This window comes from Corvus cornix, chromosome 12, assembly GCF_000738735.6.
Source record: "Corvus cornix cornix isolate S_Up_H32 chromosome 12, ASM73873v5, whole genome shotgun sequence".
Taxonomy (NCBI): Eukaryota; Metazoa; Chordata; class Aves; order Passeriformes; family Corvidae; genus Corvus; species Corvus cornix.
The window spans coordinates 11,300,000-11,314,775 of record NC_046342.1 but is presented as its reverse complement, the minus strand read 5'-3'; the positions used below and the strand labels follow the sequence as shown (position 1 = coordinate 11,314,775).

At 41.4% G+C, this 14,776-nt stretch overlaps 1 protein-coding gene across 1 annotated transcript; it reads right to left on the bottom strand.

The window, feature by feature from the left end:
• Window positions 1-2,579: 2,579 nt before the first annotated feature.
• Window positions 2,580-13,970, bottom strand: CCDC174 (coiled-coil domain containing 174). Its single transcript, XM_010390123.4, has 11 exons — window positions 13,867-13,970; window positions 12,340-12,444; window positions 11,321-11,421; window positions 10,369-10,427; window positions 9,260-9,440; window positions 7,685-7,780; window positions 6,674-6,810; window positions 6,186-6,280; window positions 5,791-5,938; window positions 4,858-4,992; window positions 2,580-3,826 (listed from the first exon to the last, which is right to left on the bottom strand). The coding sequence occupies exons 1-11, from the start codon at window positions 13,906-13,908 to the stop codon at window positions 2,748-2,750; spliced, it is 2,178 nt and encodes a 725-aa protein (XP_010388425.3). The 5' UTR covers window positions 13,909-13,970; the 3' UTR covers window positions 2,580-2,747.
• Between the last annotated feature and the right edge of the window lie 806 nt (window positions 13,971-14,776).

The window sequence follows — 14,776 nt, the reverse complement described above, 5'->3', positions numbered from 1 at the left end:
GGGAGCCTCCGGCCCGTGGGCCCTGCTTGTATTCCCGGGCTGCCTGGGCCCGAGCCCTGAGGAACCAGCGAGCGCTGCGGCATCGGCTCCTGAGCTGGCAGAGCTGCAGCCACGTAGTTTTTACCCCGTGTGTCGGCCTCATCTCACGTTCAATGGTTCATAGGCAGGTTAGATCCCTGCTGCCCTCCAAAAGGGGATAAATCAGCCTCTGGTGACACTGACAAAATTGTCTTCTCTAAAGGTACTTTTCTGGAGATCAGATTGAGTCCTGCAAGCCAGATCGAGCCTGTGAAGGCTGAAATTCAAGATTGCATCATTCTTGCATTTTGGATAAAGGTACCTTTGGTATCAGAAAAATACACAAAGATGTAGGACAAAGCTGCTTTAGATAGAGAGCAGGGACTGCCCCTGCATCTGGGCAGAACACTGAAGGCATCACAAGCCACCACTGGCACCTCTTGGGGCAGAGCTCCAACTCATGAGACACAACCACAGACAAGAGTGTGCTCGCAGTTCTGCGTGCTCAGTGAGAGCACAAGCTGGCTTCACTTGCATCAGTCACACACTGACGGTGGCAGATCCTTACCCACACGGCCCACCTGCACCCCCATTTCCACTGGTGTCAAAGCAGGTACCCTGGGGGCTGGTTTAAATGAGGAGGAAGAGGGGCAGGGAGACAACATGCTCCAACATATGAGAGAAATAAAACTTTGGCAGTGTATCAATGAGTAATTGTTTGCCCCAGGAATGAGGGGGCACATTGAATGAAATGAATGAGGTTGCTGATCCCAGCCAAGCTAACTTGAGGTGGTCTGATGGGAGGACAGTGAACAGAGATGTGTGCTCCTCAGCATGAGACAATATGCAAAAAGCATTTCAGCCAAAAAGCAAGACAAGAGGGAAGGAGACCAAATGGCAAAGTGACAGATCACTGCAGTGGGAGAGCTGTTCTCAATTGGCTTAACTTTAATGTAGGCACTGAACCACCCTCCTGGCCAAGAGTCCTCCTGTTTAATATTAGGCTGGGGAAAGGAAGCTAAACAAAGGAACACTTTGATTGTATCTTTTTACATAACACTATGTAATAAATGGCATTTCATTCCTTACTGCAGCTCTAGCTCAATGTTAAACTAATGCAAAGACAGTATGACTCCTAAATCATAGATATACATAAAATTACCACAGTCTGAAGGGCACAGAAAAAAACAAGTCCAAAATGCAGTAAGAAATGGATGTCATTACAATAGCAGCGAAATAGACATAAATATTCTTTGTAGGGAAATCCATTGAAGGATACAATTGCCATAATCAATTCAAGTCAAGCTCTACTGTTTGAAAAGACTTTGCCCACTCTTTAGAGTTAGTTCAGCTCCAAGGAAATTATACCCTGCTCCGAATGGCTTCCATATACTGATTCTGTGAGGTCTTAGAAGAGGAAACTTCTCTAGTATAAATCAGCCAGCCTGGAAAACTGGGTGTGATCTTCTCTAAGATGTTTTCCATTCTCATTTTCTTCAAAATTCTCATAGTGGTATTATCTCACTTCAGAATAGTATTCAGAATAGTATTATTTTAAATTAATAAATAATTGTAATGTACTGTTCCTGCTCTGCAAATTGAAGTGCAAAAGCCAGTGATGTAGGAGCTGAGGATAAATCAGAATTTGAGGACAGAGAATGTGTTTTTCTGCACGTCCTTCAGTCACACTGAACATCTTGCTGTTCACTGGGCTTGCAGAGCAGCCTGAGGTCTGACTGAAGCACACAAGAGGAGCACATCAGCTTTGTCTCTTTGGCCAGTTCACTGCTGCATTTAAATCACCACTATTTTGACTTTATCTCTGCCTTTTAACAATCCATGCAGTTGCCCATTCTAACCTGCTTTTCTAGGTCTTATTCTTGTATAAGCTTTTAAAAAAGAAGTGGAATGATCTAACTTACCTTCAGAAATAAAAATCTTCTACATGGCAGGTAAGTATTCTTATTTACTAAGATTCTGAAATAAAAATTCGTTTGGTAGAGACTGGTCTGCTTTTGTATTTAATGACTCCAGTATCACAGTTTTTGGAAAAAAAAGTATGAAAGCCATATATATAACTCCTTATGCAAGAAAAACACACTTGGAGAATTATGAGAGGATTTTCTAAACCAGTAAGCCAGTAATTTCAGGTGTCAAGGCTTCTGCTTCACTGACGTTTATTTTTAGCCTACCCATCATTATTTATTGATTTCTGCAATGTCTCCACTCTAAAATGCTGCACAGAATTATGAGCTATATGTATATGGACCTCAGGAATGCAGAGGCCATGTGAACCACCACTTTTCACTAGATAATATTCTGCACTTCCAAAAGGCAGGAGATTAAGTAAGGAACAAAATCATTCTGTATTTGGCAGCAGAGGACCTACCATTTCCATACTGTTTCTATGGTTGTCACTGAACTTGTAGTACCTCCAAACTAGAAGCTAGCTGGGAGCAACCGACTAAAGGAAAGCAAGTAATTAATATAGCCTTAAGTTCAGGTGTAAGTGTCAGAGTTAAATCTTAGTAAAGAGGTAAGAATAAAAAAACCCAACAGGGTAAAATATAGCTGTGACATAAAACAGCTTAAGTGTCCAGGAGATTTATTTTGATCTACTTACAGAAACTTATTTTTCCCATATGTGGGAAAATAATATTCTGCCGAACAGATAATTAATTATATTTCAGTTCTTTAGATCATGGTTTTTGCTTATCTTTTTGCTCAGTTCAAGTCACTTGTCTATAATAAGAGAGCATATCATCTAAACTTTGGTAAAGTGGTTCCTGATTTGGAGTGTCACCGCTGTCAGTCTGCACTGGAGGTGCCACATCCTGAGTGCTGCAGCCACTGGCCTGTGTTCCTGGTGGCACATCCTGGGTGCTGCTGCCACAGGCGTCTGTTCCTGGTGGCATCTCTTGGGTGCTGCAGCCACAGGTGTGTGTTCCTGGTGGAACATCTTGGCTGCTGCATCCACAAGTGAGTATTCCTGGTGGCACATCTTGACTGCTGAGGTCACAGACCTGTGTTGTTGGTGGCACATCCTGGGCACTGCACCCACAGGTCTGCACTCCTGGAGGCACACCCTGGGTGCTGCATCCACAGGTCTGCATTCCTGGTGGCATATCCTGGGTGCTGCATCCACAGGGCTGCATTCCTGGTGGCACACCCTGGGTGCTGCATCCACAGGGCTGCATTTCCGGTGGCATATCCTGGGTGCCGTAGCCATAAGCCTGCATTGCAAAGGGCATCTCGGGAGTGCCGTAGCTGTACCCGTGCATTGGTGGCACCATTCCTGGTGCTCCATAGCCGTAAGCCTGCACTGGGAATGGCACCTCAGGAGCACCGTAGCCATAGGCTGGCATGGGTGGTGGGACGCCCCGGGCGCTGTAGCCGTAGCCCCGCAGTGGTGGTGGCACACCTTGGGCACCGTAGCCATAAGCCTGTGCTGGTGGTAGCATGTCCTCGTCATCACTGCTGTCATCCTCTGCTGATGACACCCCCTGAGTGTCAGGGCCACTGGGCTCTGCCGACACTGGCTGATCTGGAACGTTGCTGTTGGAAGCCTGTGCTGGCGGTGGGACATCTCCAGCACTGCTGCCGCTGCCCTGCCCCGATGGCCTCTGTTGGTTCTGTGCTCTCTCCATTTCCAGTTTTTCAGAGGAGGTTTCAGAACTGTTCAAATTCTGACTTCGGTAATAATCATCTTTCTTTTGTCCCAAAAAGTAATCAGAAGGTGGTGCAAATTCCGGGTCTCGCTCATCTCTAAGTTCTTCCTGTTTCTTTTCCCATTGTCCAAACATCAGTTCTGTTAGAAACAGGAAAATGGTAGATTTAGCATAGATTTCATGGTCTGAAGGTCAGTCAGACAGGAGGGAAAACAAACTGGTAAACACAGAAGATACAACTCTGTAAAGCCACCTGAAGTTCCTTTTCCACCTCATGATACATGGAAATGCAAGAATCTAGTGCAGATTCCTTCAGTGAACCACAGTTAGTTCCCTCTGCATTTTAGAGTAAGCTGTCCTCTGCTGAATGTAGTATTTGCTGCAGTGCTGCCCGGGTGTTCCCAGAGGTAGGAAAAAAAGTGTTGGGCAGAATAAAGATGTAAGAGATAGGATCTGAAAGTTTGGGGTTTTAATGGAACCATATGAAGTTTCCCCTCACAGTGATGTTCATTAATGGAACATAAAGACAGTGAAAAGTAAGAAGAATCTGGAAATACCAGTATTGCACAGAAGAGGAATAATGCTGTTATAGTACTAAAGAAGGTGAGCATTTATGTGCTTTGCCTATTCCTTGTTTGCTTTTACTTAGAAGTCAGGCATCAGACTAGAAGAATGTGCATGATCTTAGATTAATAGTGCAAAATGAGTCAATGGGTTTGGGAAGGACCTACAAGACAGCCACCACTTTGTGACAAGGAAGATGCTTCAAAATGGGACACAGGCATTGAAGTGGTCTCTTCTTGCATCCTGTTTTAGTCTTGTGCTGTACCTGTTTGTGTGATACATCCTGCTATCAGGTAGCACAAACCACAGGAATATATCAAGAAAAGATCACACTGTACATCTTATGAACTACAGAATTTGTCATTCTGTCAACCTGTCTGGATCATCCAGAAATGCAATAACTCATAAAGAAGAAAATATTATGGGGACATTATAGCAGCTACTGGCACTAAGGCATCCTTGTCAGTCGCTGCCCTAGACACTGGAGAGTCATCAGTACCAAGGCAAAAAGGATTTCAGTCTTACCATACTCTGTCACAAAACAGAAATGAAAGTAGCAGCGTGCACTCTCTTTCCCAACAATGTTCCTGAATCTACATTTCCTTACCTTTGCCCTTATCCCACTCTCGGACATAAGGCACTCCAGGCTTTGTATCTCTCCTCTCCTGGATGACAACCTCTACCTTCCTACTTGCTGCAGTAACTCTTGGAGGTTCTGGTTCCTCGGCAGGACCTTTCACCTCTGTGTTACAGGAAGAGATAGTAGAGGTTGTCAGTTACGGAACAGAATCTATGTGAACCTCACAGGTAAAAATAAGAACATTTATTTCCATCTCCAGTAAGAACAGTATCTCTATTTCATTTACTGGAGAAAACAATTTGCATTCTTATTCTTCTGAACAACTGTAACAGTGAACAGCAGCACAGTGCTGTTCTTCACTTCCAGAACACTTCACATGTAATCACTTGCATGGAATTCTGACACAGTGAAATATTAGCTACATTTTACAGTGGGAGACAGACAGTGCAAGCTGACTATCAGTGTCATAAGGGAGACAGCACAGAGACAGGATTAGAATTCAAATTCATTATCCTAAGTCCTAGAGTCAGCTGTATCTCCAATTTACTGACTGCACTGAAACTGTTACAGTGTATATTGTATGATATCAAAATTGACTTGTTACTGCTTCTTATTCTATCTCATCTGAATAGAAGAAAAAGCCAGTACAATATCAGCAGCTCTAACCTCAGTCTGCATAATTAACCCATGTAATTCCTGCTGTCAGGTGTGAATCAAAAAAAGGCTACAATCTACATACCATATTTCTACCTGCATTACTGAGCTATTTCTGGCATGATTTTATATCTACACACCATTACATCAACTCTCACTATCCTAACAGTTATGCTAATTTTATATATAGAAAACGGAATACCAATATTGAATGTCTAAACAAATATAAATTAGAATCTGTCTGTCCATAGATCAAGAACAAGGTGAAATAGCAAGTAATTAACTTAAAAAGGCAGCAGATCATACCTCTATTCTCCAGTTTTTCTGCCTCTTCCTCTAATCCAGCTTCCCTTAACTTTTTAATCTTCCGTGCTCGAAGTTTGGACAGCCTTGCATCTAGAGCTGCCTTCCTCTTCTCCTTCAGCTGTTCACGTTTATTTCTCTGATCAAGTGTCTTAACAGCAAAGAAAAACTTGTATTAATCTTCCTTCATTATTATAAATGAGTACATATTTTCCTTCACAAAACAACTACAAGCAATCCTAATCAAGTACCAGATTTCAACAGCAAACAAGAAGCCAGATTTCTTTGGAGTCAGTTGCAGGTATCACCTAATACAGCACTTAAACAACAAATCAAAAGACAGTAACCACTGAAACCACAACTGCCCTCATAACCCAGTCTGCTCTTTACTCTCATACCTGCTCCCTCAGCATATCCAGGGTTGCCCGTTGTTTATGCCTGAGTTCCTGGTCCCGAGAAAAGGCAAAGTAACCAACACCGAGCTGCCTGGCCTCTGAAAAGAAGAAAAACAATAGGTTTAAGTTACATTCAGTTTATAATTGACAATAACTCCAGGCTCCAGGCACTGTGCTTTCAGGCATGGAATTATTCCCAACACTGCATTAGTTTTAGATGGCTAAAAAAGGCTTGTTTGAGATGATACATGAAGTGAAGCTTCCTGAAGGAGAACACAGGAGGAGGTAGAGAAATATTTGAGAAAAATATAATTTGAAGAAAAAAATAAATCTAGACTTATGTACCGGTGACTTTCAATAATTATTACACACGTGCATTAACACATACCTACCCTTTGCCATACAGGCACAGGAAGTAACTTTCTCTTGCTCCCTCTACAACTGATCTCTGGTGATACAAAGGTTAAGTGATATAAAGCATTGTAGTGTACCATTTTCTCGAATGTCCTCATAATGTATGGGTCCCATGGGTTTTCTGAGGGCTTCTTCTTCTTCCTTTTCCCACTGCTGCCTCTGAAGTTCTCTTCTCATGTCTTCAGATAACAGAGTATTCCCATCAGTTTCTTGTCTAATTAAAGAAAAAATAGGGATTACAGAGCAGAGTTTACCAGTTTTGCAGTACCAAACAGGGCAAGTATGATTGGGTCTGATCCACTACTGCAGTTTTCACAAAACGCAGATCATTGCAGACACTACTTAGTGATACAATGTTGATGGCTATGGTACATGGTCAAGACAGAAATACAAAGCTACCTCTAACTCAATGTACTGGTAGACCGTGTTATTAAAAGACAAATAAAATCATATCCTTTTGCAGAAGCTTTATGAAATAAATAATTATCAAATCACAGAATGGGAGATGAAATAATCAGTTATTGGCATCTATGGGGATTCTAGCAATCACGTATAGGAACATTTCAGATTTAACATAAGAAAGTGAAAGGTATTTGAAGTAACAAAAAGCTAGGCATTTACCCGTGAGATCCATGCAAAATATTAATATTCAAATATTAATACCCAAACATTAATAAGGAAGTAATTTTAAAAGAAGAGCTGTTGAACGGCTGTTAAACAGAAGAATGAAACCAAACAAATGGAGGTCTAACAAATTCACTTTGAACATCATGAGGAATTTGGAATTGCTAAAAGACTATCATCATTTTCCAGGTTAAACAGAACCAGAAATCACTTTCCTGGCATTTTATCGAATGAAATACAATTTCCATACAAGGACCCCAGTTTTCAAAGATGCAAGAAATATCTGAGATTGTTACATCAATTTATTAAAACCTTTCTCTGCAAACCATGCAAATCTAGAGAAAGCAGTAACATCAACTCTGGATTGAGAATGGGGTGCCAAAGCACAGCCTCTCTTCCTTCTCATTAAAAAAATATATGTTAAATACTGAGAGGAACATGCAGCTCCATTAGAGAAACCACACCTTTTCCCTTGAAGTTCCTGATCCATTTTAAGTAGACTTGGCAAATCCTTCTTCATACAGCGTCTAGATCGGCCCAAGAAATCAACATAATCAACCCTGTAATGAAAGAAAAAGAAACGTGATGCAAAACTTCTACCTGCAGATTGACAGAAGTCTTAACCAGAAGACAGAAGCAGGACCCTTTGCAAAGAGCATTTGTCACCTCTCAGTCTATCTGTGTGTGACAGCTGCTCCTGCTTTTCACTTAACACACTCCCAGATTTAGAGGACAGTTCTGAATGGGACGTATGACAGTTCTATCAGACATTTATTCAATCTCCCTTTGAAACTTCTATTAGCCTGGGAAATGAAATGGTGTAAAAAATGTTCAAGAGTAACAATGTCATGTCATTTTCACAACAAAACAGAACTCAGCCTACTGCTTGCTTCCCATGGTGAAGATAATGATGCCACATTGACTTCTTGTGGATATGAAATTGCTACAATATATTTCAATTATTTGTCTAGAGGCCATTCAGAACAGACTGATAGTGTGCATTCAATTGGCATAAAAAAGGCTGACTAAAACATAAGCAAAATGTTCCTCTTAAGCTATTGTGCTTCTTATTCAACTCTTTATAATACTGAACACCTGATTTACAGTTGTTGAAAAAGCTGTTAAGAGCTACACTTATTGTCCTGTAATGTAGAAAGTTCTTTAGCACCAAGCTGCCTCAATTATCCCATTCTAAAGAATATTACATCTCAAAAAGTATGACTGGCAATCTAGCTCCCAACCCCCAAACTTTTAAAGATCTGTGCATTTAGTAAGTCTTTCACATAGTTTGTAAGCAAATCTACAGTTTACTATTTGAAGAAAGTTTTGTATTGATTACTGCTGGTTTGAACTGATTACCAGAAGTAAAATCACTTGTTCCATAAGCATTTTAAACAAATGGGCAAGGAAAATGTTTAGTCAGGACTGGTTTCATAATTATTCCTAATGTCTCAGATGAAAAACTAGAGGTTACTTGGAATGACACAGAAAATTGTCAGAGACTATTTGCTGTGCTGCAACAAACAGTGGAAAAAATGCTGAAAATTGTGTTCTTATTCCAACCAGAGTTTCTCTCCTTTAAGAGAAGGCCGTACAGTGAAATGACTGCTCATTTTTAAGTCACTCACAATAAAAGAAGGGAATATGAATACCATAACATCCCCAAGTTTTGCTGAAATACGTTTCAATTCAGCATATCAAAGCATAAAATTGTTCCAATACTGTGATGATTACTCATATAAACTATGCAAGAAAATAAGAGGATGTTAAGTTGTCTCCCCTATAGTACATTGCCCTGAGTGCAATTTCTCAAGATCCTGGATGTAGATTCTGTTGCAGTGTTACCTATGTGGAAACTGACATGGAGGACTGTCTTTATAGCAGAAATGAAAGACTATCAACACCTCCCTGTCAATGTGTAGTATTAACAAAAAAGAAAAACAAAGGTGCCACTTCACACATTTTGGAAAAGGATTTTCTCATGCAATTCTCAAGAACAAGAGTGGCCAGGATGGCTGAGCCCAATCAGTAGCACCAACCATTCCTCATCTGGGTCCTCTGGTGGTGGAATGTCTACTTCAGGCTGAGTTTCCTCCTCATCTGTGTCTCTTTCTGAAGTCTTCCCAGCAGCTTCACTCTGATGCAGCTCCTGTACTTCGTGCTGTTTGTCTATGATCTTCTGAGTGAAATCCACCAGGTACAAATCCTCAGTTTCTTCATCTAAGGCAGAAAATCGATTCTTAGAGAACAGCCATGAAAAGAAGAGAACTAAGTACAAAATCAATACCAAACAGCTACAATCAGCTTTTCAGCTGCCAGTGATGCCCTTGACCACACTATTGGGGAGTACTTAAATCTCATTCAGTGCCAAACAAACCCGGAGCTATCAACTGGCTCCACACTGGTAACGTCTATTTCTGAATCGAAGTTTCAGGGCATTGTGTGCAGTACAGAAAAGGCTGCATTCTTTGCAGCAAAACATTCTCTGCTCATTAACTATTTCAGAAGCAAAGGATTATCGTGTAACAGCTCAAATACTTTTTTGATGCTTAACATTTGGTGTGTTGGCAGGAGCTAAGCATTCATGAGGGCACTTTTTAGGAAAGTAGAGGAAGGTGCGTGGGGTCATGTGGACAAAGATGGACACTGGTAAAGAAAACAGATTAAATGCAAGGACATTTAATAATTTTAATTTTAATAATTACTTTTTGCAAGGGACTGAATGTGTGAGAGAAGAAAAGGAGAGATTAGCATTCTCTAACCCTATTAGCTGCATGACTGGCATTCACATATGGACCAGCCAGACTCCTCCTGATCCTCTTCTCCTCATAAAGGTCCAACAATTGGAATGCAGGACAGAGCATCAGAAATGCAATCCAAAGATTGCACAATGGAGGACAAATTATTTTTGTTTTTCTGAGATACTGTATTGAAAAATCAGAATATAGTCCACCCACTTAATAAATGAGTGAAACAAGTCCCTAGTGCTTTACTTGGTCAGGCTGCCCTTCAAAAGTAATTTTATTTTCTCTAGTAAATGTATTTTTTCCTCCTTTTCAAAGTGGAATAAACCATGTCCAGCACTTTGTATAAAAAGTCCAAGAATTTATACATCTATAAATACTCATTTTTGAACAGTATTGTTTACCTGGGAAGTCTCCTTTTGTCATTTTCTCATACAACTTTGCTTTCTCTTCAAGCTTCTTCCTGAAAAAGAAAAAAAAAATTAACCTTGCAATCCCACCAATTCCAAGCACAGTTTAAAGTGACCAATTTAGCCTTAGATAAATGGAACAGGAAAACACTGGGAGTGCTTGAGATGTTTATTAGACGCTGACTTATGCCTGGCTTTGGTTTTGAACCTTCACTAGCATCTCTGAAGATACACTCTTTTCCATTTATACTGAAAATAATTTTAGTGAAGTAACAAATTTAATCTTAAATGTAATTTGTCAAGTAGGCAGAAACATGATGTTACAAGAATTCCACCTTTATCTAAGTACTATGGTCTGTCAGATAAATACTGGAAGCTAAACCATTATTTGCAGATATCAGATACTGAAAGACAGTTTTACCAGAAAAAAAAAGAGATAACATAAAGTTACAGTTAATCTTAGAAACTGAAGAGAAAACCTTAGCTAATTCCTGGAATTTCAAAGAGCAGTGAACTGCTTAGAGAAGAACAGCAAATGGTTTATAAATGGCATTTTCAACATATCTTTTTGTACAACCAACTCATTTAGAAAACGAGGTAATTCTTGAAAAAAGTGAGTAATTTTCTGTCAAGCCCAAGAAACACTTTGCTACAGAATTCTAACATGTCGCTGCAATGGCTGCTAATTCTAAACATGACTTTTAGAAAAAAATCAGTAACCTGACACATGTAGACAGCTGTGATAATGTGAGGGCATAAGAGCATGAGACTGCTGAGATGTAGTTTGTACACTACTGGTCAAAAGTATGGAATTGATGCTGGTCTTAATGGTTGGTCTAATGAGAACTGCTAGTCCAAAAATGTGGATAACTTCTTTCTGTGCTTTTCTAAACACCAAAAAACAAATTCTCCAAAGCACTCCTTTCTTAGAGAGCCCGAGAGCTACCTTGATTTATCCAATATATCCTGCTCTTCTGCCTTCTGCTCAACATCTTTCGCAGCTCGATTCACAACTCCCGCGTTCTGTTTGGTCCAGATACTTGGTTTCTGCAGAGGACAATTTTGTAACAACAAACAAATAAATGAAAATATTGAAATGGTATCATTTAAAAAAAAAGTCAACTCCATAATGCAAACGTTGCAAATCAATCATGAAAGACTTTGTTAATAACATCTTAAACACATTTGACTTGAGACTATTCCTGTGCTGTAGGATACAGCAGGTATGTCCTAAATTAACACAGGCTGCAGGATGGTGCCATAGTTAAGGACAGCCTGAGAAGCTAAAAAACCGAAAGGCACTCAGAAATCAGACAAAATCTATTTTGGCAAAGATGCTAAGGTTAAAAAAAACCCAATCATACAATCTTGCTGATTAAATATGTAATAACAAAGCTACAAATTGTTTCTATTCTCTATTACCTCCATTTAAAATAAAAAATACAGTCAGTTGGCCTGTTTGCAGCATAACACTATAAATGCTGCATGTGCTTCAAATATGGCAGGAACAGCACATTCTGCTTCTGGAAAGCTACAGAATGAACAAAACCCAAAGGGCAGTAAAGAGCAAAACAGGACTGATAATTGTGTATTCATTACTGTACACCACAAACAGATAGCAGAGCATTTATCAAGGAAGTTCAGTGACTCTGGAAGAATCTCTCATCCTCCATCCTGCAGCATCATACAAAATCCTCTAAAAAATATTTTCCTATAATGGAAAGGTGTGGATCCTTGGGGAATGAAGATTAAGTGGGGATTTAGATGGGTATAAGCACAAGACCAAGCTTTCTGCTGTGCACAGGAATCTCACCTGGAAACGAACTTTAAAGAACATGCTCATCATGTACATTTTATATTTGACTAGTAACACAGCTCTGAGTATTTACTATTATTTAGATTTGAATTTTAACTTCCTTACTTTAAGAAGAAATGACAAAAACAACAATGGAAGATTACTTCTACCTTATTAGAGGTTCTGGGCTTTGCAAAGACGCCAGCATCTTTCAATAGCTTTTCTTTCTTGAATTCCTCTTGCTTTCGGAAGAGTTCGGCTTTGAGATCTACCAGCTACATCACCAGCAAAACAACACATAAATAACAGATCACATGCACATACATCAGTTGCTGCAATAAATAACTGTATCTCTAGGAAAACAATCTGCCATTTACAGTTACAGCAGCATTTGATTGCATTTTTATGTGGAACTTTGAAGCCTTGATCTGATCACCAAGATCACCCTTTACAGCAAACAAACTAAAAAAACATAGAATGCAAATTATGATTAGGGATTAAAACAATCCCCAAAGATATCCTTGATCCTTTGCTACATAATAAGAGAGGCATAGTTCCATCTAGATTTTACCAGCCTCCCAATGACAAACAGAGAAGGAATAATGAAAAACACTACTGAATATGAAAAGGGAACTTTTAACCATTAGATAATTAATAAAATCCTGTCTCAGAAAAGAGTTGATAAAAGTTTGCTATCATAAAATATATATTGTTTCCCACTGCCTTATGTACTGTTTTAAAGTTTTAGATTTTCTTTCTTCTTCTTTTTATATAAATATATGAGTAGCATTGCCATCTGTGACCAAGGTCCATCCCAGCTTCCATTAAGAAACATCAGCAGGGGTGTTATCTCAGAAGTACAAAACTAGTCTGGAAGAGGATATTGTACCTCTTTTCTTGCAAGTCCTATAGAAGACAAAATTCACAGATGTACATGAAATCAGGAAAGTGTAAGACTTTGGTATTAATATTTGTCTCAAGCACTAAAGCATTTGTTTTTCAAGTCCCTGGGACAACGAAGTGCAGTGTTGTAAAAATCACCCGTTTCCTCTTCTGCTTAGAGGCGATCATCCAAAAATTCAGCGTAAAATATTTCATGGTTAGGCATTAACATACATTAACTATTTACATAACTCTTCATCTGAAGTGTTTGGCAGCATCTCTCGTGAGCGTCCTGGAGAGCAGAGAGGGGCAGCACCTCACCATCCCTAAGGGTGGGAAGTTATTCTGCCACAGCATAGACCTCCTGCTCCCAAGTAAAAACCCTTTTCCCTGTTATGCCCTGATTTTATCATTACATCACGACTGCGGGCACATCCAGGCCTGGCAGGCTCGGGTTTGGAGTGCAGGGCGTGTGCCTGGTCAGGAAGGTGAGGGGACAAAATCCCAGGCCCGAAACTCACAGACCCGATATGCGACACAGGGCGTTACCACAGCCCTTTAGTCCAGCATTTGCTGCAATGGCTGCACAGTGCAGTGGGGTTAAGGCGAGGAGACAGAACGCCAGCACTTCCCAGGTGTGCTGTTTTCCCTGCAAGCGGTGGCACCAGCGCATCCTCGGGTGGAGCCGCCCGGCCTGCGCCAGCCAGGCCCCCCGCGCCCGCGGGAGCCCCGCGGCTGAGCACACCTCACAGCCCCACTGGCCCTCCTGGGGAGGCGGAGGGGTTCATTTTGCCTCTCCCCGTTCAGTCACTCACCGAGGACGCGGCCACGTCCAGCGGCTTCTTCCTCCGGTCCATGGCGGGACCGGCCCCGCCACCACCGCCTTCCCCGCCGTGCGGCCTTGCCGTAAAGCGCGGCGGAAGCGCGGAGCTATCGCGACAGTGCTGGTAAGGGCGGGCGGGCTCTCCGTGCCGCCATGTTGGGGAGGTCAGGGGAGGTCATGGGGGGGCTCGGCCTGGTGTGATTCGGTGGAGGCGGAGCTCTCCCGGCTGGGGCTTTCCTGGGCTTGGGTAATCCTTGTGCTCAAACTGAGGGTGAAAACGAGCGTTTATGGCAGGTGCGAGTCAAATCCTTCAGGGGTCCTACTGGAAGTATCCTCGTGCGGCCGCGGGGCTGGAGCTGCTGCTGCGGTGACAGAGCCGGGGTGCTCTGCGCTGTGGCCAGAAACTGACAGCATTGCAGCTGGCCCAGAGCTGGGGTGGGGCTCAATGAAGAAGTCCATGGTTCAAACTTGGCATCAATGTAAACCCGAATACGGCCTCATTACCTGATGCCAGTGCCAAGTCACACACTGAGGCCAGGTATTCTTATTTTTTATTCTCATTTGTGCAAAGTGGGAGCTGGGTAGTCACCCACGGAAGGTTAACTCACTGATCATCAAAACTTCACACTATTTATACATCTTAATAAACAAAGGCATCAGCATTCTTTGGTTACAATTTACTCAACCCCCTATTTGCTAGTTCTGTCTCATGCTTCTCCTGCTAATTAGTCTGCAGGCACAGTTCTTCCCTCCGTTTGAGTCTGGTCAATGAGTTGTCACGATCTCCTCCTGCCAGGAATATCTTTCCCCAGGTACTGCTCAGTTCCGACTTCACTCCTGGTGCCTCTCATCCAGACAGCCCATTAATTTGGGGAATGTCTTCTCTTTTCCTTAAAACAACA